General features: G+C 39.9%; 1 protein-coding gene across 3 annotated transcripts in view; it reads right to left on the minus strand.

Moving 5' to 3' along the window:
- The window catches only part of MIER3 (MIER family member 3), a 37,919-nt gene extending 16,233 nt beyond the window's left edge, over positions 1-21,686 (minus strand). The window contains exons 1-9 of one of the 3 annotated variants that reach the window (XM_002815576.6): positions 21,602-21,686; positions 20,134-20,158; positions 16,428-16,573; positions 8,411-8,545; positions 7,108-7,228; positions 5,197-5,282; positions 4,959-5,031; positions 2,791-2,942; positions 190-271 (exon numbers count right to left, since the gene is read on the minus strand). In XM_002815576.6, the coding sequence (XP_002815622.2) occupies positions 190-271; positions 2,791-2,942; positions 4,959-5,031; positions 5,197-5,282; positions 7,108-7,228; positions 8,411-8,545; positions 16,428-16,573; positions 20,134-20,158; positions 21,602-21,610 (829 nt within the window). In that variant the 5' untranslated portion in view covers positions 21,611-21,686. Of the gene's footprint in view, positions 1-189; positions 272-2,790; positions 2,943-4,958; positions 5,032-5,196; positions 5,283-7,107; positions 7,229-8,410; positions 8,546-16,427; positions 16,574-20,076; positions 20,096-20,133; positions 20,159-20,863; positions 21,331-21,601 lie in introns of those variants that run through there. The other 2 variants (XM_054555578.2, XM_054555580.2) reach the window with 2 other exon arrangements.
- Positions 21,687-27,578: the final 5,892 nt, after the last annotated feature.

Genomic DNA, 27,578 nt, shown 5'->3' on the forward strand with positions numbered 1-27,578 from the left:
TGTATTTGAACAATCTCTGATACATCTAAAAATAGAGTGCAAGAAAAGGAAAAATTATTTGCTATGGAGCTGAACCAGATCTTACAAAAGTGTTACAGGATTGCTCTGTCCCTTAGGATACTTTGCTTATTCTGATCCCCAAATGACCATCCCTGTCATGTCCCTCTCTTAAACCCAAGTGTTTCTTACCTTGAGAGGCCTTTCCATTGCAGCAGTATCTTTCAATTGCTTCCTTTATATTGTGGTTACACTTGAGAAGTTCATATAATGCCTGGGATGGATATTCAATAAAAAGTATTAGAAGTTCATACCTAACAGCATTTTAAAAAACAGGTGTAAGAGTTTTGATAAATATTGGAGTCTTGATAAACACTGAAATCCTCTTTAATTTCAGGGCATTTGAAGGTATATTTGCCCAAGCATTTAGTCTATATAACTATCGTGCAGATTGACTCTGGTACCATGTGAGTTTGTTCATCCTCGCGCTACCTCTCAGAAGTCACCTGCCTGTATCATTCTTGACTTTTTTTAAAAACAAACAAACAAAAACACTAGGTCTAAGATTAGAGTTTCCCCTATTTTAGATGTTTCTTTTTCTAGTTTGGAAAAATTAGTTACAGTCTGTCCCTTGATGTCATTTCCTCCCTGTCTCTTTTAGTTTTAATATAAGGGAACAGCAGCAGGCCTGGAATAATAGGCATGGCACTTCAGACTAGGATTATAACAGTCTCAGTTATTTCCATCTACTATGAAAGGTGCCACTTTTTAAAATTAGAATATATTCCTATTAAATCTGCTTGGAATTATGAAGATAATAAACAGGAATAACAGAATTCAATTGAAAGTTAAATAATCTATCTACCTTCCCAAGTAAATTTTAAGGAAGTGAAGATGGTTCAATATTAGGAAAACTTTTAATATAATATATCAATAGCCTACATTTTAAAAAATCATCTCTAAGCTAATTACCCTGATCTGATCACTATACATTATGTGTATCAAGACATCACTGTGTACCTAAATATGTATAATTAAATTTTAATTTAAAAAAATCAAATCAACAGCTGCTTAAAAAGTATCTGATATTCATTTCTAATTTTAAAAAGACAAAAACTATAATAGTTATAAATAGATGGATATTATCTTGCTATAATAAAGACAGTAGAACCAAGGATCAGTATTATTCTTAATGTAAAAACCTTAGATGTATTACTTCCACCAAAAGCAGGCACCAAATCACTGTTATTACCAAATATCTCAGAGTTACAGCTAATGCATTAAGACATAAAGCAGGACTAATAATGTTAAGGAACAAAAGTGTAATTTAATAATGACCCAAAAACCAGAAAACCACTCCATAAATGTATGCAATTATGATGTGTCAAACAAAAATGATATTACCATAAATTTTTTAAAAAGCAAACTAGAAAACCTGAGAAACACCTGAGTCAAGTAGTTTCAACAGTTTAAGATACATTTTTTTAAAAATTGGTATTTCTCAACATCAACAATATACAATTATAAATATAATAAAGGGCCGGGCACGGTGGCTCACGCCTGTAATCCCAACATTTGGGAGGCTGAGGCAGGCAGATCACAAGGTCAAGAGTTTGAGACCAGCCTGGCTTCAAAAATTAGCCAGGCACGGTGGTGCGTGCCTGTAATCCCAGTTACTCGGGAGGCTGAGGCAGAAGAACTGCTTGAACCCAGGAGGTGGAGGTTGCAGTGAGCTGACATCGCGCCACTGCACTCCAGCCTGGGTGACAGAGCAAGACTCCATCTCAGAAAATTACATAAATAAATAAATAAATAAATAAATAAATAAATAAAATAGAGCTCCCCTTTCCAATAGCATTGAATACACACACATATAAAAGATATTGAGGAATTAGTGAGATGCATGTGATATTCAAAAAAGCAAAAACATTTGAGTTTCTAATGTTATAAAGGTTTTAATTCTTCTAAAATTAATATAGACTTGAAATATCAATACAAAAACCCAACGGAATTTCTTTTTGACAGCTAGTATGACTTCCCTATGTTACTTCAGAATTCAAGCTTGTGTCTGCCTACCTCTGAATACTTATTAGTCAGGGTTGGGGATTCTCAGTGATAAAGGCATATGAAAGAAGCAGAATGATGTCAGAGGGGCAAAACTTAGGGGTATTCGAAAAGCTTAATAGGCAACGTTCCCATCCCCCATCCCACATGTGATGAGGAGAGTATTCTGAATCTACAGGTACACAAGCGCTTAACAAACGCTCCTAAGTCAAATTTATACAGTCTTAATAGACATTACTTTTTAATCACTTCCTAAATAAAGTTGAGAATAATTCAAAGAATACACTTATAAAATCTAAAAGTCCAACCACAGAGAATGTTTAAATAAATGAATTACAAGTATAGGATAAGTACACAGTATGTTGAAATTTAGGGAAAATTTTTTTTAAAAAAAGTATAGGACAGACTATACAGACATCAAGAATGAGGTATTAAATAATTCTCAATGGCAAAGGAGAATAAGATTAATTAATTAAAAGGATATAAAATGGCATCTCAAGTAAGACATATGTAAAAGTATTTTTTAAAAGACCAGAAGAAAAGATACAAAACTACAGTGAAGTTATCTCTAGAACTCAAGGTTATGGTTTTTTAAACCAGTATTTTGCACATTTTAAAACTCTATCAGAAAAGATATCTACTTCACATGTTAAAAATATCTGTATCAAATATAAGAAATCAAGAAGATACTGTAAACTGGCTGCTGTTTCAACAGAAGTTGAAGTATACCTGTTCATTGTCCCTTGTGTGTGTTCCTGCAGAAATCCTATCCATTATTTTTTCATTGCCAGTCCTTAATGAAGTCTCAACAAGGTATTCCTTAACTTTGCTCTCCAAAACCACATCAGGACACCAAAGTAACTGGTCTTCGTTTTCATATACTGATAAAGAAAATCCCATTAACATATTAAAAATCACGAATGCACTCAAAGACGTACACAAACAATTCTTTGTCTTCCTCGATAGGCTATCCAGTGGGACAAGTAAATAACTTTGAAGACACCAGTAATCTGATTAGCCATTAAGTAGGGCCTTTCACACACAAGCGAAAATTTAACTTTATTATAGGCCCAGGATTCCAGGGGCCAAAGCAAGTAGCTTTTTTGGTGGTTGGATATACTGACCAATCTGAAGGCTCTCCATGCCTAGTAAAGTCTAATATAAAACCCCATAGTGGTTATCTTATACTCTTCTAATGAAGGGGCAAAAATAACCTGTGTAAATTCTCTAATAACCTCATTGGAATTTTCTCTTGAAATCCCTAAATTGCTCTATGAAATCTCTAGAGGTTCAAAATTGCAAATAAATAAAACCCAAAATATCTGGTAATAAGGAAATAGCTAAGAAAGGTATACTTTTTCTCCCAGCAAGATAACTTTTATTTCAAGGAGAAAGTAGATTAACCAAACCTCCCTAGGGAGGTTTTTGGGAAGAGGGAGAAACAGCAAGAAAAGTAAACTTTCCACAATCTCTTAAAGAGACTGATATATTAATGAACAAAATGTCATTAAAACAAGTTTATGTTTTATTAATGCACTCTGCCACTTTACTCAAAGCTTCTACTTTACACTATAAAGTAATATGAATGGCCCAAGTATTTAGTCCAGTGCTTCAAGTGCAATCCGTTCTTCAAGTACATAATACTGACTATAGCTAATAAAAATAATTTACTGAGAACACACTACCAGGTACCAGGGACCATGATAAGGGCATTATCATCCCAACTGTAGGAGGCAGGCATTGTCATTCCCAGTTAGCAGGAAAGTTAAAAATAAAGTGTGCCTGTGAAGCAGTAAGACTTGACTTTTGAGAGAAGTTCCTAGAACTTTCTTTACTCTTTGGTCACAAGTGAAATAGGTAAAACTATTTGGGTTTATTCCCTCAAAAGATAGAGAAAGTACACCTTCCCTCCAATCTGCAGCACTGACAGAATATCACCTCTACTATGTGTGACCTAAAGACCTACAGTTGCTGAGCATGTACTTGGCTCAAAGGCCAAGTGTTGCATTTGGGTGGTGAGGTGAGAAGGCTGGCACATCTGAACATCATCAGCTATGTTTTGCTTCCCCTGGGACAACTGTCTTTTAACACTTTGAAAGCAGTTTAGGAAAACGGTGTTCCTAGTGGCTGCCATGGCTAACAACCCCAGGGTAACCACTCCTCCCCTCCTTTAAATGGAGGATGACCTGGTATGGAGGAAAGGAAAAAGAAGGACTCAGGAAGTATTGTGTTGGGTGCTGCTTTTGCCCTTGTGACTTCACAGGGATAAATCAACTTAGGGAAAAGGCCAAACACCCATGGAAATATTCCCGAGTTCAACTAAGAAGGTGTACCTATATTTTTATATCCTACCACCTTATCCCCTCCATATTTTGAAAACCAACTACAGTTGGAATGCACCAAAAACATGAGGAAAAACTGATTACACATAATTAGGAGTATACAAGCGAAAGCAGATCCTTACATTTCACTTCCTGCTCTTTTGGGGCTGGGGAAGGAGAACTTCTTCCAGTCTCTTTTTCCCTCAAGAGTTTTCTTTCCAGAAGACTGTATCTTAACATTCTCATTATCTCAGGTGATGAGATCCTACCCACTTCTACTGAAGCAGGATGAAGGCCAAGGCACAGCACTGCGGGAGGCTCTTCACTATTCGAACAGGCACTGAGCACACTGGCTCAGCGTGTGCCTTGGGCGGGGTGGGGGGTGGGGGGAAACTCTGAGTCTAGTGATTAACTTTGATACATTTTTCCTAAGTCAGGCCTAAAAATCCTAACTCCGCATGTTTCCCAAATCTATCTATATATTGCCAAGGCTGGTATAAAGCCAGATATTTAAATAAATGTATCAAGTGGTAACCTTATCTACCAAACATTATCAAAATCAAAAGCTTTCCTTACCTTTCTCATTACCATCGTACTCTCCAAGATAAGGGGGAATCTCTGCCTGATATTGTAAACCAATCATTATTTCCTACAGGAAAATTGAGAGGTAAAAATAACTTATTAAAAAAAAAATACTGAAAAAAAGCCCCAACTCATTAATCAGTTTCTACAGGTCAGAACAACAAAATTATCATAAATCATTTCAGAAATATTTTTAAAAGCCAATTTAGTCCACTATATTAACTCAGCTTACCTTCCTCAAATCTTCAGGTGAATTACCACTGTCTGTTTCAACATCTTCAACCTCTGATTCCTTATCACCATCACATGCAGTATTTGCTTAAAAGACAAAAATTAAAAAGGTTTTTACTGCCTATTTTTGCAGAACCTGGAAGAATGCCTGTTGTATTTTACAAAATGTTGTTAAATATGTGAGATCAGCATAAGTATACTAAACCACCTGCATGTTTCTCACAATCAACATTGGTCAAAATGAGACACTGAAAATCCTAATAAAGTATATAGTATCCTGGCCAGTGCAGTGGCTCTCACGGCTGTAATCCTAGCACTTTGGGAGGCCGAGGTGGGTGGATTGCTTGAGGTCAGGAGTTTAAGACCAGCCTGGCCAACAGGCTCTACTAAAAATACAAAAAAATTAGCTGGGCGTGGTGGAGGGTGCCTGTCATCCCAGCTACTCGGGAGGCTGAGGCAGGAGAATCGCCTGAACCTGGGAGGCAAAGGTGGCAGTGAGCCAAGATCATGCCATTGCACTCCAGCCTGGGCAACAGAGTGAGACTCCATCTCAAAAAAAAAAGTGTATAGTATCCTGATAATTATTATGGTATACTATTAAATAGTTTGGGAGGTAAAAGGAAACCACTGTGGTCACCTTAAAAAGAAAGTAAAACACTGGAGTTCTGATTATACTAATCCAGGAGATACACACACAGAGTTGCATACTAGGTCCATCAAAACTGTTTTTGTACACACACGAATGCATGGATATTTGAACTTATTGACCAAACAGTTCTTCTATCATAAAAATACCTAAAAAAAAAAGTGAGATTGCATCTAAGAAATTATTTTAGTCCAAAACATTTTATTTATTTATTTTTAGAAACAGGGTCTCACTCTGTCACCCAGGCTGGAGAGCAGTAGCCTGATCATGGCTCCCTGTGACCTCAAAGTCCTGAGCTTGAGTGATCCTCCTACCTCAGCCTCCCAAATAGCTGAGACTACATGTGCATGCCACTATACCCAGCTAAGTTTTTTATTTGAAAATTTTTTTGTAGAGACAGGGTCTTGCTATGTTACCCAGGGTGGTCTAGAACTCCTGGCCTAAAGTGATCCTCTTACCTCAGCCTCCCAAAGTGTTGGGATCACACGCCCAACCCCAAAACCTTTTAAATATTACTGATAAACATTAAGAGGTAACACCAAGAACTAATAGGAAAAAGATGAATCATTAAAAGTAAAAATATCTTTTGAGCACTGATAAGTTTTCAAAACTAGGAGAGCAGGAGCCTTTTAATAGAAATTCAAAAAAGGTCTATAAAATTTTGTGGTCAAACTAAGATTGGTTATCATAGCAACAGATGAGTCTTGAGAAGGAAAATGGCCTTGTAAAAATAAAGTCAATATTTCCATTTTTATTTTATATTATTATTATTATTATTATTATCGAGACAGAATCTCTCTCTGTCACCCAGGCTGGAGTGCAGTAGCATGATCTCCAGCTGGCTGTAACCTTCACCCCCAAGGTTCAAGTGATTCTCGTGTCTCAGCCTCCCAAGTAGCTGGGATTACAAGTGCGTGCCACCACACCTGGCTAATTTTTTGTATTTCTAGTAAAGAACAGGTTTCACCACGTTAGGCTGGTCTCAAACTCCTGGCCTCAAGAGATCCGCCTGCCTCGGCCTCCCAAAGTGCTGGGATTACAGGTGTGAGCCACTGCACCTGGCCAAATATTTCAATTTTTAAATGGCATATTAGTTCACCTATACCCCAAAAGAAAGGTTATAATCTTGTTTAAATTATAGAAGTATTTTATCTCAACCACGTAAAATATTTAGAATATTCTGACACAAATTACTGAACACAATAAAATGTACTAAAGCTACAGTATCAATGTTACTATTTATCAGTAATCCACTGGGTTTCTTACATCGTAAAGGCCTAGGGAAGAAATCAGAAGTTTCATGGGAAGTCACAGATGGCGTCAGATCGTCCGCAGAAGACTGAGTTTCCTCGTCATCACCTGACAATAGGTCTTTTGCTATTTCCTCCTGGAAGAATAAGAAGGCAGTGCTAGAGTTAGAAATGATTACATCACATTAATTAAGAAAACTATCTTTTTATAACATATAATTAAGAAGCAGTTGGAACCTTATGAGAGAAATATGAAATTCTCCTATGATTTACTTCATATACATAAATATTTAATATTAGATGTTATATAATATTCAATAATATACTATTAAATGATAATCAGTGCAACTATATACTTAAACAATTGCCTAATTTGTGGGTATGCAGAGAGCTTATCTAAAGCTGTAGGCTAATTTTTAGTGAATTTACAACAAAAACAGTCTGACTTTTAAGTGGTTAACAATTATATTCATTTTCTGTCAATAATAAAACTGAAAAAATGCCTCCAACCTCCACTCTTCCAATAATTTAAAAGTCCGACTAATGAACAGCTGACTACTGACATAATTTTAAAAGAAACAAGTTTGAATTAATTTTTACGTAAGTATACAGTCATCCTTGTGCCTAGCACAAAGTAGCCACTCAATAAATACTTGTTGAATGACTATGGTCATTAAGGTCTGTGGTACATTAATATCACATTGACTTAAAAGTGGGAACAATATAACTCACAGGAAGAGGTTCCAAGATGTGGATTCCTCTCCCTGCCTGAGATCTGAAAGGCAAAGAAAGGTTCCCAGGGATCTGTTAGCAGAGGCCATGGCTGTGTCAATTTTCCTCAGCAGGGACTAGGCCTCCCCACAACCAGCCTATGTTAGAGATGGATCACCGCGGTCTTGGCTGCTGCAGCCGCTGTCACTCCCAGAGCCAAGAAAACAGAACTTCTCTCCAACCACTCCACGCCTAAGCCAGCTTGGTTTGAAGGCTTCTGGGGGATTTATTAATCAAGGCTTTTATGTGTTTATAGGATCAAAAGAAGTTAAGACAAAATCTAAGTTTAGATACAATGTGTCTACACAGGAAAGATGAAAACATTACGGGAGAATATTCAGGCATGCAAAGTACCATGAAGCTGCTATTAATACTACTCTTAACATAGTGTGATCAAAGCCAAACAAAGTTTAAATCAGCCACCGAAATAAGCACAATGGGTCAACAAGAAGTTTACATTTAAGAACTATTAAATAATACTTTAAATGGAAGTAAAAGCAGTCAATGGTAACAGACCCTGAATTTTCCTTTCAAATGCTCACACTTACTTTGTCTAGTGTCATGTCTGGTAGTTCATCTGCCAGTTCACTCGGGGAACTATTTGCACTGGAATTTGCAACTGCTGGAATTGTAGGTTCATAGCCATAGAATGCCAGTAAATCTTCTAGAGGCATGGTTCCTTCCTGTTCAAGCCAGGGCATAAACACGGACTCAGCAGATGTCACAATACTGAACTGCAGGTAAACTGTACTGTCCTTAGGTTCAGAAAGCACATTATCAAAACAGCAGAACAAATCAAAGGCAAGTTTCAGTGTTTCTTTTTGTGCTGTTGTCAGAAAACAGGACCAAACACCTAGAGCTATAATTAATGCATAAACAATAGCCTAACAATTAACACCTTAGTTTTTATTTTCCAGAAGCATTTTACTATTTTAAAAATTCCTCAAATATTTGCTTTAGTGCCTTTTTTTTTTGCTTTCAAGTTAACATAAAGATTTGCCCTGAAAACATTTCCAATTGATCAATCAATAACTTGTAATTCACAGCTTCTTTCCTTGCATTTAACAGCTGACCACTTGCTTTATTCTTCATGTTAATTAGAAGACACCCAGTAGAAAACCTTTGCTGAATGTTTACTAACATCAGCAATATTTATGTTCAAAGCACAATTATCCTTTTATATTCTTACTACATCTCATATTTTTATACCAGTTTTTTTAAAACAACTGTCTGAGGAAGATTATACTGTTATCACCATTTCACAGGTGAGAAAACTGAGGCTTAATTCTGGGTTTGAATCCCAGTTCCCCAAGTTATCTCACTGGCTGCACTGCTTTAATAAAATTACATACCCTGGCTACAGTGCTGCCTATGTTATGAATACCTATGCCATGTCTCATAGTGACACCAAGTCACTGTTTCCCTCTCAGGAATCCATGTGAAAATAAGTGTTACCATGCACTACATAACATTCAGTGCATGCAGACTGCATATACAGCCAGGCTGCATATACAACTGTGGTAGGAATAATATGCTACACCATATAGCCTAGGTGTGTAGTAGGCTACATTAACTGCTTTTGTCTAAGCATACTCTATGATGTTCACACAGCAATGAAACTGCCTAATGACGCCTTTCTCAGAATGTATTCCCTCGTTCAGTGACACATGACTATGTTTTAACTACTAAAGTGTATAGAACTATTTATCATTCAAGGCCGGTCGCAGTGGCTCATGCCTGTAATACTAGCATTTTGGGAGGCCGAGGCAGGCAGATCACTTGACGTCAGGAGTTTGACACAAGCCTAGCCAACATGGTGAAACCCCGTCTCTACTAAAAATACAAAAAAAAAAAAAGAACTATTTATCATTCAAATAAATAACCTCAAAACAATATACTCACGAACTAGTTAATCTGTTAAACATTTTTAAGATTTCTGTATCCATCAATTAAGAGATTTTTAAAATTTGCTTATGGTTTAGTTTTCCCTTTAAAATAACCCATAAAGCAAACAACATGAAAACGCTAAAGCAGAGTGTGCAAAACATGCCCACAGTTGATCACAAAGTGACCAGAGAAGAGCCAGTGATGATTCCTTAGAGGGCCAGCTGGCTGCCCACAGGGGATGCAAAAGTTTGGCCTTCACCTTTGCAGGTATGGAACTTACGTAATTTATTGTGCCTAACTAAAACAGATTTATGCTAAATGAACTTACAATCAGGTATATGATAGAACACTAACTTATAAATTTGCAGTAGTAGACATACGCCTTTCTAATGACCATAAATGATCATGAAAATCTTTTTTAGCTTGGGATTTAAATCAACCAAAACTCCTTTGGGAGCATGGAATCAGCATAAATTGAGTTGGATGGTCAGAACAGGGTGAAGTTCACCTACACCATGGGGAAACTTCAATGAATTATTTTTCTTCCAAACCAAAGAATCCATTGAAGGTAACAAGACTTGGATTTACAGTCTCTCTACAGTCCTATCTTGCTCCTTGCGGAGTCCATGCAGCCCATTCCCTTTGGCTCACATTGGTTCTAATATAAGAGGTGCCTGGGTTGCAGCCTTTGCCAAGCACCTGTCAGTAGTATTTCTTCAGAACCTCACAGTTTCAGACTCTCTCCCTGAAATGGGGAGTGGCAATTTTCACCTTTTATGCACTGATGGTCCACCTTCCCATCATTTACTCAGTTCTAAGTACTTGGCTGAAGGCTACTAGCTACTGGCTACTGGACATACAAATGAAATTTACTGAAGAATCCGTGCTCACAAGGAATTCAGTCTCAGTGGGAGAAACTGATGAGTTAGCCATTATGATACAATGTGATGGCTTCAATATTCAATTGTGAGTATAGAGAAGGGCAGACCTACACCCTAAGAATACTGGTATAGAGTATGGAGGTATGCACAGAGGGTGAAGACTGAGCTAAGTCTTGAAAGATGACAAGGCTTTTGACAATACACAAATATAGGGCTGTCAAGTTTGATGAGTGTAACAAACAAATAGAGCCCTGAGATACAGAGTAACACTCGGGGCCCACTTTCAGAGTAGCAGGGAAAGACAGTCAGCAATCTTCAGCGGAGGCCTGAAGTCTGAGAAGGCCAGTCCCATGAAGAGTATTCCAGGCAAAAAAAAAACAAAAAACGACACATGTGAGGCCTGAAGGTGGTTCCCTGCTAAGCCAAGTGGCCAAAGTTTGGTGAGGAGAATGAAGAATGGCTCAAGAGAATGGAAAGAGAGGCAGGGACAGATCACAAAGGGCCTCCGGGCCAGGGAAAGGAACTTGGACTTCATTCCCAGGGCAATAAGGAGCCATCGGAGACTCATAAAAAGGGAGTACCATGGCGTTATTTCTTCTTAAAATACTGAACACCTGCATGAAGAAAAGTTAAGAAGGGTGGAGAGATACAAGAGAAGCAGGGAAACCACTTAAAAAGCCTCATGCTAGGTGAGGGTACTGACACACAAGAGGAGAGAAGTGAAGAGACATATTCTGAGGTGGAACCAAATGGGTCACTGGACGTGGGAGGGAAAGGGAAGGAGGACTCCCCACTTTTCTATTTGAGCAATTGCCTAGATGGTGGTAACTTCTGCCAAGATAGAGAATACTAAAGGAATAAAACGTTTTTGAAGAAAAAAAAAAAATCACAAGAGTTCTGCAAAGGACACAGTTAAGTTTAAGAGGCTATGAAACATCCAACTAGAAAAGTCAGGTTGGCCAGGAGCCTGGAGCTCAGAGAACCAGGCTGGGCTAAAGATATAAATCTGGCATTCATTAGCATCTAGAAGATATTTAAAGCCACAGAAGTTGATGAGCTCACCCACGGAGAGGGTAGAGAGAAAAGAGGAGGGGATTTATGCTTATCAGAAGAACTTTCAGATGTATTACACTATGGGCAATGGGTATGTCTGAAAATTCTTAAACATGATTTGTATTTTGGAAATAATGTTCTAAGGGAAGTAGAATGAGAGCCTGAACTAAGGAGGGGGATTATTTGAGTGAAATTTAGGGAAAGATCCCTTTCTTAGGTTACTTGATAGAAGGAATGAAAGCAACATAGGAGTCTAAATGGATTGCCAGATTTCTGGCCTGAGAAGTTAGGTAACTACAGCACCACTATGAGACAGAAGCACAAGATAAACTTAAGGACAGGATGGTAACGATGAGTTTAAGGTGAAAGTTAAAGCAGTGGGTTTGAGTGAGAACACCCAGAAAAGGCACACAGAGTGAGAAGATAATAGCCAAAACCCTGGAGAATGTTAATTAAAATGCGGGCAAAGAAAGAAAAGATCATAAAATAAGAAAGAGGGAGAAGCCAGACAAATAGAACCAGGAAAAAGTAGGATTACATAAATTAAGGCAGAAACAAGTATGGATAATCAGGAATGGTCACTTGGGTCAAATTCCAAAAAGAAACTAAGCAAGAGAAAGACAATAAATCTTAGTATCTGGCAATCAGGAATTATTGGTGACCTGGGCCAGGCGCGGTAGCTGCTGCCTGTAATCCCAGCACTTTGGGACGCCAAGGTAGGATCGCTTGAGCCCAGGAGTTGGAGACCAGCCTGGGCATTGCAAGACCCCTTCTCTATAAAAAAAATGTTTTTTTAAATTAGCCAGGGTGGTGGGGTACACCAGTAATCCCTGGGCTTTGGGAGGCTGATGGGGGGGAAATTGCTTAAGCCCAGGAGGTCAAGGCTGCAGTTGGCTATGATGATACCGCTGCACTCTAGCCTGGGTGACAGAGTGAGACCATCTCTAAAAAAGTAATTATTGGTGGCCTTATAGCATGGTGGAAGAAGCCAAGCTAAGAACTGAATGCGAGGGAAGAAACTACATACATGACTTGAGACTTGGCTACAAAAGGAGAGTGACTGAGGGCAACACAAGATCAAAAGAGAATTTCTTCCAAATGTGGGATGTGCACAAGTAGGATTCTTATGTGGAAATTTATAAAAAAAAAAAAGGTAGAAGAATAAATTGAGGGCAGGAGGGATAGAATCTAGAGGTTAGCCTGGGATATCGCAGATACTTTGCAGGACAGGAGGGAAAGAATAATATAAAAGTTTGTACTTGTGAGGGAGACAGGAGGTTCCCAGCATTCACTCAAGAAAACCCCCACTTTTCTATAAAGACACAGGAATGACCATCTGTTGAGGGAGAAGATGACCATCTTTGTAGAAACCTCATTAATAAGTTCAAGGGATGACACTGGTGGCCAGAGGGCTGATGCTAAAACACAAATCATTTGTACCAAAACTTTTAAAGCAAAACTGGAAAAGGTGAATCTAGTCTCTGAGGCACTTCACAAACGAACTCTCTTTGAGAGCCTATTAATAAAGCACTTAAGTCCTTTAAAACATAAAAACAATTTTTTCAAAATTGAATTAGTAAGTCTCAAAGTCTGTAAGGATCTGTGGTAGCTAAATCAGCTTAGAAGTGTGACCCATCACCTTATCCCAGGTATAACGATTTTTCTCTTCCTTTTTTTGGGTATTTTGTTGAGCCTATTTACATTTTAAGGGACACAGCAGTCTAGTCACACTTATAAATGAACTGTTCTGTAAGTCAAAGGATTTATATCAGGAAGAGAACCAGATTTAAGGCAAAAGATCCACTAATTGCTAACCAATATCTTGGACAAATCACCTAATCCCTCTCACCTCCATTTCCTCACATACCATCATTTCCTTGATCCTACGATGCACTCCCTCACATATCAGAATCAGGATGTAGCCTGATACTAAAGTGCAAACTTCATATACAAGTGTTCCTCCACCACCTACACTGTTTGGAAATCAACAGTAGGCTGGGCGCGGTGGCTCACGCCTGTAATCCCAACACTTCGGGAGGCCGAGGCGGGCAGATCACGAGGTCAGGAGATCGAGACCATCCTGGCCAACACGGTGAAACCCCGTCTCTACTAAAAAAAAAAAAATACAAAAATAATTAGCCGGGTGTGGTGGCGGGCACCTATAGTCCCAGCTACTCAGGAAGCTGAGGCAGGAGAATGGCGTGAATCCAGGAGGCAGAGCCTGCAGTGAGCCAAGATTGCGCCACTGCACTCCAGCCTGGGCGACAGAGCAAGACTGTCTCAAAAAAAAAAAAAGAAATCAACGGTACATCCTACAATCAACAAGGCCTCTGAGCCTAGAAAAATAATGCCAGTATTCATCTGACACAACTAATGGCATTGCTGGATGGACCAAATGAGACTGTCTGAGATGCATGTCAATGTTAGTAACTAACGCCTGTCTGATACCTTAAGGCACAGGCTGCGAAACTATATACATATAATTTGTTTAAATGTCTGGTGATCTTTTTTTTTCCCAGACAGGGTCTCAGGCTGTCACATAGTCTGGAATACAGTGGCACAATCATAGCTCACTGCAACCTTGGAACTCCTGGGATGATCAAGTGATCCTCCCACCTCAGCCTCCCAAATAGCTGGGGCTACTAGCATGCACCACCACACCCAGCTAATTTTTAAATTTTTTTGGTAGAAACGGGGTCTCACTATGTGGCCCAGGCTGGTCTCAGACTCCTGGGCTCAAGCGATCGTCCCACTTCAGCCTCCCAAAGTGTTCAGATTACATGTGTGAGCCACTGCCCCCAGCCTAAATGCCTTTTTTTCTTTTAACAAAAAAGGAAAAACCTATACTAAAGTCTAAATGGTAGAAAAAGTGATATTTTACTTTCTCATTAGTGCTTTTCTGAATTTTTGAATTTTTCTCACAGTGAACATCAAGGGGGTAATTATATATTAATGAAAGTAGAAATAAGAACTCTTTAAAAAGTTCTACCAGCCAGGTGTGGTGGCTCATGCTATAATCCCAGCACTTTGGAAGGCCGAGGCAGGTGGACTGCCTGAGGTCAGGAACTCAAGATCAGCCTGGCCAACATGGCAAAACCCCGTCTCTACCAAAAATACAAAAAGTAGCTAGGTGTGGTGGTGGATGCCTGTAATCCCAACTACTCGGGAGGCTGAGGCAGGAGAATCACTTGAACCCAGGAGGCAGAGGCTGCAGTGAGCCGAGATTGTGCCACTGCACTCCAGCCTGCGGGATGGAGCAAGTCTTCGTCTCAAAAAAAAAAAAAAAAAAGTTCTACCTATAAATCTAGGTCTATTAAAAGCTCTCAGATGGCAGTAATATGCATACATTAAAATATATAAAGATATTACATAAACCCTATTTTAGTATGTTTAGTAACTAAAATCTAGCCACATATTCTATACTCAAAGAGCTACTATAAGAAAATTGCTTTAGTACTTACCTTATTTTCCATAACACATGACGTACTAAAAATTTGTAAACACCAAAATACGGGCCACATTACAGTCAACACACAACTGAGTTTATTTACTATGAACATAAAAACTTATAATTCTTGAAAATGAACATTAACATCAATCCCCTAAGACTGTTAACGTGCACCAATACCTAAATCACTATTCCACTAATAAAAGATTAAGAAAATACACTATTTCAAGTGATACAGAAATAATCAAAACATAATTTAAAATTCCTTCTAAAAGCTTGATCCTTACTCTTTATATTTGTGTCTCTACTGTTTCTTTTATTCATTTTCATGTTTCATTAAACATCAATAAAAAGAATAGAGACCACATGTATACAGTTGTACTTTACTACAGATAAGAACAACAGATCAGAGCAAGTGGGCAGTTAAGTCACTCTTCTGTTTCCCTGTGTATTAACATGAAGAAGGAAATAAAATAACACTCCACTCCTGCCTCACAAAGCTACTAAGCAGAGAAGATGATATACATAAGAATGTGCTTGCCCTTTTCAAGAAAAAGAGGTATAAGAAACTCAGGGGATAAGTATCATTTCTGGAAGCTTTTGTTATCCTGGCTGGTAAGAAATGTTCAAATATGGTTAAGTAAGCATAAATCCTACACGTTTTCAAGGTAACCCCTATAGGGACCTCTCTATATACAGTCCTGGTATAAATGCATGAAAATACAGTTCGTTTGAATTTATATTGACTTGGGGCTTAAAAAATTACAAACTACACTCACTCTTGCCAACCTTTTCAAAGATGACTTTTAAAGGAGCAGGGGATGGGATACTACCAATTTATATTTGAAAATACAGTAAATCTTTTTCAATTTTCTTAAAATATTCCACTAGATCATGAGTTATTTGAAGGAAAAGGCTTCTCTCTGTATCTACTACAGTACTTAGCCAAATTCAAGTTTGACCCTCAGCAGAATAGTATGTTACAATGGAAAGAGGGCTAGACTAGGATTCAGAAATAATCTTAGGGCCTATAGTTTTCCGTATCTCAATTTTCTCGTCTGTAAAATGCCTACGTGTACCTACTTCACTGTGCTGATATAAGCTTAAAAATTAAGTTAAGAGATACAAAATAATTTTGAAAAATTAAATGAAAACATACTTATTAGGCTATCCCCCAAAATAAGAGTGAAAAAAAAAAGGATTATGATCCTATTTTTATTTCAGGTAGATTATTTTTAAAATTACAACAGAATTTCAAAATCTTTGTAAGTTTGTATATTAAAGTAAATCTTATACCTTTTCTAAGTCTTCAATTTCCGAACTGAAGTTTTTACCCTCATCCATCATTTCCTCTTCTTCAAGAGTTCTTTCATCATCATAGTCATGGACCAACATCTCAGCAGTGGGGTCAAAATCATGATCCTCAGAAGACAAAGACCCAACTGGAATAAAACAAACTGAATCACTTTATACATTTACAAGGCTATTAACAAAAGAAAATAAAAATTTGTGTTCTTCTGCCAGTCCCTTTTCATGTTTATATGAGGGTTTTACTAAATGAATTTACTATATACTTTATAGGTTATAAATTAAGACCCTATGATTCTGAAAATATGTCTAAATCAGCAAAATAACAAGGCAAAGTTATTCACAAACACTTTTATAAGGGGTCTAGTCCACAAGAAAACATCTTATGATAACAACAAAGTGATTTAAGCAGCATGGTTTTAAAGAAACATTCTAATAGAAAAAGGAGTCAAACTTGCTTATCATTTCATCTAATACATCTGTCTAAAAACAATAGCAAAATATCAGAAGGATTAAATTTCCATGAATGGAAGATTTCACAAGAATCTACTATACACTAAGACGCACACTTCAGGATAATATAAATTTTACTCAAATTCTAACCCTCCAATAAAGACAGAAAACACAACAAAAATCTGTTTTATAAAACAAACACAAGTTTCTGTGAAGCAGTTATACAGCCATTCAGCTTTTAAAAGCATTGTATCACTTTACATGTCTCTAACAGTACTTCAAATTCCCTAGCATTAATCAGACAAGCATTAAACTGTAAGACTTTACTTTGGATTACTAACAAAGTTCTTAGGATTATGTGTAGGGAATACAGAAAATCACATCTGAAGGTTTTGGAAGATATATCCATTGCAAGTTGTTTTGGATAATTCATACTTGTTTATAAAACTATAATATCTTTTAATAGCAAATATGAAGTCAATAGGAAACTCCAAAAACCAAGAGAAGAAATGACTAAAATCCATAATCCCAAAGAAATGAAATCCAATTTATTAAAAAAACAGGATTTTGTCCACTTGTTTTACTCTAGTATCCAATTCAATTAGACCAGTAACCCTCAGAGCAAGGAAGGAAAGTATCAGAAACCGAGGTTGGGGGAAGGAAGAAGTGGATGGAAGCATACTCAGCATAAAAAGTTTAATCTGTTCTTACTCAAGCTACTGAATATTTTAAAATTTCAAACATTTCAGGACAGCGTGAGATCATTACCAAAACACTGAACTAGGCCAAAGATTTTTCACTATGGAAAAACCACACACATAATTCATTATTTTTGATTCTGGGTTCAGAGAACTCTTATCTAATTAGTTCTAAAAATACAATTTCTACAGGACTTAATTTCTTGGCAGGTTTACATTATGTTATCTTCCTTAATGTTGAAAAATATCTGCTCATTTAAAAACCTGTTGATTTACATGTGGTTTAATTTAAAAAGAAATACGGGCCAGGGGTGGTGGCTCATGCCTGTAATCCCAGCACTTTGGGAGGCCGAAGTGGGGGGATCATCTGAGGTCAGGAGTTCCAGACCAGCCTGGTCAACATAGTGAAACCCTGTCTCTACTAACAATACAAAAAAATTAGCCAGGCATGGTGGTGGGCACCTGTAATACCAGCTACGTGGGAGGCTGAGGCAGGAGAATCGCTTGAAGCTGGGAGGTCGAGGCTGTAGTGAGAGCCAAGATCACACCACTGCACTCCAGCCTGAGCAATGGAAAAAGACTCCATCTCAAAAAACAAAAAAGAAATATGAATATTTATTAATTAGCTCACATCCACCATTACAAATATTCTTTTTTTGAGGAATTCTTGGCAAGTTCCATGGCATGCCAAAGAGGCAGAAATGAAATAGATGCTGACTTTTCCACCTCTTTGGTAGCAGAGCTCCTCTGGGCTCTTCTGTTACTCCTCTATCACTTGGCACAACAGGCCTCCCCTTTAACATGGAAGGTATTCAATAAGGGTCAAAAATCGAAGGAGCTGAGGGTCTACTCCCAGCTTTGTCCTTGGCTTTTTGGGACCTAAAGGAAGTCATTTAAACTTTCTAGGTCTAGCTCCTGTCTTCCATTTGCAAAATACATGGGGATGACTGAAAGGACCTCAAAAGTCCCTTCCAGCTCTAAAATTCTCTTTTTAAAAAACTGGCTAATTAATCCCAGCACTTTGGGAGGCCGAAGTGGGCAGATCACTTGAGGTCAGGAGTTCAAGATCAGCCTAGCCAGCACGGTGAAACCCCATCTCTACTAAAAATACAAAAAAATTAGCCGGGTGTGGTGGCACATTCCTGTAGTACCTACCAGCTACCTGGGAGGCTGAGGCAGGAGAACGGCTTGAACCTCGAAGGCGGAGGTTACAGTGAGATTGCGCCATTGCACTCCAGCCTGCGTAACATCTCAAACAAACAAACAAAAAACAAAAGCAGGCTAACTGATTAAAAACAGGTTACACTGTCTTTTGGCTTATTTAGAGTGCAACTTCTTAAAAGAAGTCAGTGATACCAAATGGAAAAATTCCATTAATCCAGCTGTTTGACATCATGTATATATTTTCCTAAAATCAGTTATAACAAAAAAGTTCATCTCAAAATTAACAAAAATTTTTAGAATTTTAAAGATACAGACAGCTATTTTTAAAATAGCTGCAAATTTCTTCTACTTGGTGTTATAATACCTTAAATGACAGTCAAGTGAGGCTCTGAAGGTGGAGCAGATAGAAAAAGTAATAGTGTAAGGAAACTGACTATTCACCCTACGGAAACAAGTTGTAATGGAAGATTTAGGAGCTCATCTGTGCTCCATCACTAACGAAAGTTATTTAAAAGTCTCCTCAACTGTAAAATAATGGAGTTGGACTAGTCCAGAGGTGCCTTTCCTGTAGACTATGAGAGGGAAGAGAGCAAAGAGGTAAGCTAGAAAGGAGATGAGAAACTGAAACAAAGATACCTTACATGATTAGCACATGAGGAAAGGTCCTTATCATGGACCTGCTACAGGGATTCTACAGACCCCAGATTGTGTGTAATTATGTATATGTGCAGAGTTCTGGGACACATTCCTTGCTTTCATTAGATCCTGACAGGGGTTTCTGACCTCAGGAAAGTTAAGAAACACTGTACTAGATGACCTAAGATCATCTCAGCTCAGAAGTCGAAATCACCCTTTTTCTGTGCCAAACTTGGAAGTTCTGTCTTTTTTATTAAGGTAGCTTTACCTCTCAACTTCCAATTTTAACACAATTCACAGACATTTAATTATGAAAAAGAAACAACGTAAGAGGAGATGAAGGGTTACAGTTAGTAAAGTAGTCCCAGAGTTCTTACAAATTACTCAATCTCTAGAAGAAACCGAAGTTAAAATCTAAATTGCTAAAGTTGGTGTCAAGTTAATTTGGGATTAACTGTTTCAGGCTCGGAGGAAAAATAAGATATGCAATAATTAAAGCCATATTACTTAAAAGAACGCTTGTCTTAGCAACTTTGTAACAGTTACTTTTTCAACATGCCAAGAGAAAACAAAGAACAGTATAACTCTTCCTTCCCCAAACTTTACTAAATGCACACTGAAACTTAAAAACCAATGAAGAAAAACCTGCAGTATACATTTCTATGGGGAATCCTTTAGCAACAGACCTTTGAGCCCACATTACCCACTGGGAACCACCGAAGACCTAAGAAAATAGGACAAACCTGGGCTCGAACTTCCAAAAGAAGCCTAGGAGAGAGAGAAGAAAACGTGAGGTTAGATCGCACAGCCGGGGAAAGAGGCAGCGCCGGCAACAGGGCGCAGAGGAGGCGGAGTCGAGCGCTCCTCCGCAGCTGCCAAAAGTGCAAGACGTAGCTTCGCTCGAAATCGCTCCCGGCCCCTTTCGGGCCCCCTCTTGGCTGCCTCGCCTTCCTCCCCGAGTCCCAAGTGTACAAACTCACAGACCCGGGACGAAGCCCGGAGTCTGAGAGGCAACTCCAAGTCGCTTCTTGGAGCTCAGCAAGTTACAAAGCGGAGAAGCAAAACCCAGAGCAGTCGGCTCGCACCATCAGTCCCCCATCCCTGGCATCTCCGGAGTCCTCCAAATCCCACCCGGCTCTCCGAAGCCCCAAACAACTCGAAACGTAACACCCTTTTCTGGAACGAACTCGCGTTCTGAGCACCTGGTTCGCCCCTGGGGACCGGGAGCCCCAACTCCGAAGCCGACCTCTTCCCCTGGAGCGTAGGCCAGCTCGAATTGGACACTCGCCCCCAAACCAAAGCGCGAGCCCCCCCATCCTCTCTCTCGAGTCCAGAGATGCAGCTCCTCTCAGTTCCAGGGATGCTGGCTCCTTCCAGACTGTTCAGTCCCTCCCTGGACCGTCAGCGCGCCCCCCGCCCCAGCGAGCTCCAGCCCAGGGGCTCCTGCCACACTGCCCCCTCCCCCCAGCTCACCAGTCCCGGGGGACATGGCCGGGGCAGCTTCGCTCGCCCAGCCTTCCTTCCTCCAGCCCAGAGAAAACTGGAGCTATCAAGCCGCTCTCCTGGAGAGGGCGTCGAGGGTCTCGGTCTGCCCTTTAACCCCAGGGGCTCCAACACCTCCCGGGCTGCGGGGTGGGGAGTCCCGCTCTTCTGCGAAGCCCGGTGGCCCCGCATCCCGCTCTTCTCCGCGCCCCCAGCAAAGTGAAGCGTGCGGCTCCTTCGCGCCGCAGCCCGGGCCCGGTGGGCCGGGGGCACAGCGCACGACTCCCGCAGGGCAGTGGCGCAGCCCGCTCCCCTCTTTGCGATCCGGCCGCGGAGGGGGGGCTCGGCCGGTTTCCACCCACCCGGGCCCCGGGAAGAGGCGCGGAGGCGCCGGCGGCCCGCGTCAGCGACCGGGGACACGGCACTGTCCCGTCCCTGGGGCAGGGCTCACTGCAGCCGGCCGCCACCTCCGTCCAGCTCGGTCGCCCGGCCCGACAGGGGCCGGAGCCGCCGCGGCCTAGTCCCGGAGGGAGACCGCTCCCGCGCCCGCTCCCGCCCCCCGGCCAGCCCCGCCACGGCCAGTCCCCGCCCCGCGACCCCCGCGTCGCCACGCCGCCCCTCATGGGGCCGCGGAAAGAGCCCCGGATCCCCCAGGCTGGCTCGGGGGTCGCGGGGAGCCGCTGGGCGCCCGCTCCAGCCCGGCTGCTCCTGCCCGGTTTCCCTGCTCACCTCCGCCATATTGGTACCTTTAGGGCGAACGAGCAGCGCCGAGCCCAGTCCCCGGATGGGGCGCCTGAGCCAATCGCAGCCGCCGCCGCCACCGCCGCGGTCCGCCCGGCACCCGCCCGGCGGCGGAGGCGGCACGGCCCCTTATAGGGCAGGGCGGCCCGCGACGCCCCCGGCCCGTTCGCACGCCGACGCCGCCCGGTGCCCCTCGCCACCCCGGCGCCGGCCACAGCCGACCAGACCCGCACACGCGCGCACCGTCCTTCTCCTCCTGGCTGGTGTAAAGTTACTGCCGAATTGGAGGCAAGTGGGGGACGGACGGACGCGCGGGCGCGGGACAGACCCACGTCCAGCCAGTGGAGGCCCAAGAGCCGGCGGGCGCGTCTGGGGACCGACCCACAGACACCGCGGCGCGGGAGGGCGTGCGGGAGGCGGGCAGGAGACTTGGACTGGCAGGCGATGTGCAGGGGAACTCGACAGACTCAACTTCCCTAAGAGGAGGAGGCGATCGATGAAACAGACAGATGTGGGAGGAAGCCCTGGGAAATGGGAGAAGAGGCTGGTGGATGGCAGTCAGTCCAGAATGAGAGGTCTACAGTCAGGCACTTTGCCGTTTCCACGAAGAGACCTGCAGGAATGGGAGATGGAGACCGGTGTACACTGGCTCACGGAGTGGACAATAGAAGTAGACATTTGCCAAACAGGTTATTGACAGCACAGAAGAAAAGACAAAAGATCGACAGGGCAGAGAAATGATGTTGAATATACTTGTACAGTTCAAGAAGATGCCCAAAAAATATAAACTGTGCTGTTATCAAAAAAAAAATTAGACCAGTTCTAGGAATTGTTCATCACCAATGTGTCTTAGGGGATGACCCAGAGGTACTTGATACATCTGTTGAAGGACAGGAACAGCATATCAAAGGCCCTGAACTGAGTCTCAAAAATTCTACCCCTCACTTCTCCAAAAAGGCCAAACATTTGGGTAGGATCATAAAAGGAACCTAGTCCGCTGTGCAAGAGGATGGGTGAAAGACGGAGCATAAGGCTTAACAGGAATACCTGCTCCTACATGTTCCTTATGACCATTTGCTCTTCATTGAGGGAGATTACTCTCCGGAAGGTCCACATCCGCACTGAAAGACCTTGAGCCAAGTACACAAAAATATACACTAACGACTGATTGGAGAGTTATGTCCTGCAAGAAGTTAAAGTAAGGTATGGAGTTGCCCTGGCAAATTTGGAGGACACATTGTCCTAAAGTGGGAGGCCAGTTCTATCTGTGGAAAAGAAAGTCGGCTGTAAGGTACATGGATAAGTGAGATGCAAATACAATCAGGAATTATAGCAGGACCCCACAGGAATTTGGAGAGAGTGATTTCAGACACCAGAGCTCTTCTCTCAGCTTTTTTCTAAAACATACGTAATATTAAATGATAAAGACAAGTTTTTAGAAGCTAAAACTTTCCATACTTCATACTTTTAATCCAAACATGAAAGATCTTGATTTTAACCTGGGGTCCCTCCAATTCCTTATTGCTGGAGTGCATACTGAGTTTGAGGCTGGAGACTGGAGGTAGGGAGAGGGTTATTTTCAAATTTTTTGCCAAGGCATCTCAAAATCAAGCTTATACTACTGGTAAAAGTTATTTATGTATGGAAATTTTAGGGAAAAATCATTCCAACTATTTCTAAACATCATAAAGACATGGAAGATTACACTTTCCCTTCTGTGAAAGATATCTTTCGACGTTTTATCCAGTCAGATAACTCAAAAACAGCTAAACTTTGAAACCAGACCTTGGCACACATTGTATGTACTGTCCTCAATGAGGCGTTCAGAGTTTTGAAAGTAAAAAAAATGGCTTGAAATTAAGTACAAGTGAATAACTTTAGAAATGAGGCGGTGAGCACGCGCTGTGGACAGAGCCATGAAACAGTGCCCTGAGCAGCTGGACCACAGTCTGAGCCACGTGAAGAAAGTGTCTCCAACAACCTGCCTCATACATTACACTGGGAAAAACATTTTCTTCCCAGCAAACTTGGCTAATCCAAACTATAAATGTAGTCTTAGATTATATGTTTTGCCATGACTGAAATATACACAGATTTATTCACTTGCATTAATCTAGTAATGTTTCTGTAGACTTTCTTTATATTCAGTTGTAAAGATTTTGTATAGGCATTTGTAATTTTGATGCTTGTATGCTCCCTATTATAGTACATCGTGTAGGGAGTGTGAGTCCATGGTGTTAAATAAGGATTCAGACAAAGATAAATGAAGCTAAATTTATTAGCAGTTAAAGGAAGCAGAGCTACTTTCCCCCACCTGATCACTAAAGAAAGTTTACCACTCAGTCTTACATAACACATTCTTTTATGATAAAGTGTGTAAAGTCTACTTTATGTAGATGGAGCTCTCATTCTTTCTGATTGACGAGACTTTCATGAGTCAGTACAAATTAAAAATCCTTTTGACCCAAGGAGTTTAAATTAAAATACTATTACTTTTTACTTTTATTATCCTGTAACTATGCAATAGAGGGCATTATATAGAAAGTGCTAGATGCTAGGCACTGTGGGACCACCATAAAAATGTCCTTGTCCCCCAAAAGCTTACAATCTAAGTAATTTCCGTAGGCGGTAAATGGATAGGTGAGCAAGGAAAACTAAAAACCATAGTAACCTCCTAAGGAGAACCAAAATGTCATAGATCCTCCAGCCATCTTTAAAAAGGAAATAAATCAAGAGAGGTTTATTTATAAACATGTAATTTTAGAGGCTTCCAGTAAAATAATACAATAAAATAAAAAAGTATAAATATAAAAAAATGAGGACCAACGAAACTAACTAGACTAGGAGGTTAACACCAAAGAAAAAGTAAGGACAAGGATATGCAGGTTATGAGGTATTAACACAATACAATAGTTAAGCCATAAATGTAGAGCTTTCTGGCAGCCAAAGCAAAAAAGGTGAATGTAATCAGTTGCTTGCTTCTCATTGGAGAAGCATACAAATGTAGGAGAAATATACAAATTCTTTTGGTAACTGTCTATGAAAGTTGAGAGCACAATATGAATGACCTACTGAAAGCAGTTAATGGGGCCACAGTAATGCAACATAGATATTTAGGCTTCCGCAGATTCCATCTAACCCATGGGAAAATAATAAACTAACCAAAGTTAATGTCTCAATCTCAAATGCCCATAGTAGTCAAGCAGGCATAATGAATGAGTGAAGCAGGCTAGTGTAGACAAACGCAGGAGTAATAGCAAATTTGGAGACATGTGTCCTACTTAAACAGGGAAGCCACTACACACTACTTGGGTCAGTTTCAGCTTACTGGCCCAATGTTTCCAGTTTCAATTTTCCAAGAACAGCTGGCAAACTGAATTTTTATGTGAAACCTCCTGGTTGTAAAATTTTGTCAACTAGTTTTTTAAAAATTTAAACAGTGTAGATCAAATAAATCATGTTAAGTAAATCATGTTTAACCTGGGAGCTTCCAGTTTGCGAACTCTGATCTAGAACATCATCTTAGCATTACTTCTCAGCATAGCTTATAAGACTGTAATGCCAACAGTTAGACCTAGCATCAGGCCAAACTACTTGCATTTTTCTAAATTTATCCACTTCTCCTGTGTGATATTCAATTAAATATTTTTTGTTGGAATGAATGGCCACTCTCTGAGAAAGCTAACTGGTCATACATAGTAAGTTTTGCCTAAACAAAGATTGTTAACAAAAGAAAGATGATCTGCATGGTAACTTTAAAAAAGAGAGAGTTCTCACAGTTCAAAAAAGGTTTCAGTTAGTTTCTAAGAAGGGAACTTGGTCCATATACGTGAACATATATCCAGCCCGTGAGTCAGGGCCATTCTTAAAATGAGATGGATGCATCAGGCTGACATAGCTGTGCAAGCATACCCAATTGGAACTTCCAGTTCAATGGCTTTAAATTGCAGGAACATCCTCAAAAGAATTTGTAATAACTATATCCCTTCTTATGTATTCTAATTGACTTCTAATTTTGTCATTATAAATTTAAATAGCTGCAAAGGATATACTAACCTTTCGTAATGATGGTCATTTAAAAATAAAACCATTATATAACACTTAAAATGTATGCAATGGAATCTAAATACTATAACAATTTGATATTTCATTATTCTTTTAAAAAGACATAAACATGTTTCTTTAATGGTATGAAATTTTACGTGATTCATTTTTCTCCTTGAACTCATATTCCCATTCTACTTTCTCCAAAGAAGTGTAATATGCTTTATGCTTAGAAGTCTTTTGTTGATACCCTACAATCTTTATCTGCAACAAAAATATCCTTGTAAATTGATAGTAAAGAGAAATAATTTTCCTCCACATTGAATTATCAGTACAATTACTACTAATTTACATTTGATCTAAACAATATACATGTATTAGAAGTTTTGAGTAAAGCTTTTTGAACAAAAATTGCATTGGAAATCAATCTATTGATAAGATGAATACGATCTTTAAAAATTAATTCATGTACCCATGGATGAATATTACTTAATGCTAGAATGGGAGTTTAACATCAATTTTATTCTTAGTCTTTATTTGTATGGAAGTAAGGTTTGAGAAACCATATTCATACACAAGTAGATAGAAATGGAAGGGTTTTGTTACTAAACCATCACTCAATTTGTTGATCTCCTTAGTAATACATCATGTTATGATCTTCTATCAAACATTATTTTTAATAATCTATACACTGATGTTTTAAATGTGTTCCTTCAACTTTGTTGAAAGCTAAGAGTTAAAAGCTACCTGACTTGAAAAAGGATTTTTTACAAAGCTATTATAGCTCATCCCTATAATTCACTTCAATTTTGATGAAGATTACCAAAAAAGCCTTTGCCAAGACTTATCAAATGACTGTTAATTGTACTGTTTCACGTAGAGGCAATTATTTAACTCAACAGGCTCAGAAAAGGGAAGGAAAATGGGAGCAGTGTTAATTTTAAGACTCTCTTACAAATACAGTTTTGTTAAATAAAATGTTTATATCTTATCACACGTTTTAAATACATTTTTGTCAAAACCTTGGACTGGAGCCCTAAATCTTTCACTTGTGGAAGATGTCTGCCACATAACCTAACAAGCAAACCCTGTCCCCTTTGTCAAACCAAACTGCCAAGTCTGACTTGAAAAGTCTGATTTCATTTTTCAGTTCTAAGAAGCATATTAATTCTTATTTTGAGACATATTTGAAACCACTGAGAAATAAATTACAAAACATGTATTATAAGATAGATTACTAAAAGCATGCAATTCAAGATTAAAATGATGTCAGATCTAACCGAATTAATTTTTTCATTTTACAAGTTATAAAAAGAGTAATCAATACGCAGTTCATCACTTAGCTTGTTATAATACAATGTAGCATGTGGCTACAAGTAATGTTATGTATATTGCAAAGAATATGATAAAAGGCATGGTATTTCTTTGGTAAACAAGTGTTACAGACTGAATATTTATGTTCTCCCCAAATTCATATGTAGAAGCCCTAACCCCCAGTGTGGCTATATTTGGAGATGGGGCCTCTAAGGAAGTAATTAAGATCTCCATGCTACCTTCTTGGACTTTGCTGCTCCCATTATATTCAAACTTTGGCCACTTTCTTGGCCCCTGCTTCCTGGGTTGTCTTTGTTTTCTGGCTCTCAGCTCCCTCCTAAGTGGTAGCTGGTGCTTTGGGGGCTTAACTGTGCAAACGTTCAGCACCTTGAACTTGCCTTTCCCAGACATCTTGCCCACTGCTTCTTGAGTACTGCAAACAACACCTGCCATTAACTCTGAAGTTTGGACAGGCTTTCCAGGATGCCAGGGGCCAGAGCAGAGCAGGAAAAGGGTGACCTTGGTCCACTAGGATTAGTGTCCTTATAAGAAGGGACACTAGAAAGCTTGCTCTCTCATAGGTGCACATTGTCCCTCTCTCTCTTTC

This window comes from Pongo abelii, chromosome 4 (genome assembly GCF_028885655.2).
Source record: "Pongo abelii isolate AG06213 chromosome 4, NHGRI_mPonAbe1-v2.0_pri, whole genome shotgun sequence".
Taxonomy (NCBI): Eukaryota; Metazoa; Chordata; class Mammalia; order Primates; family Hominidae; genus Pongo; species Pongo abelii.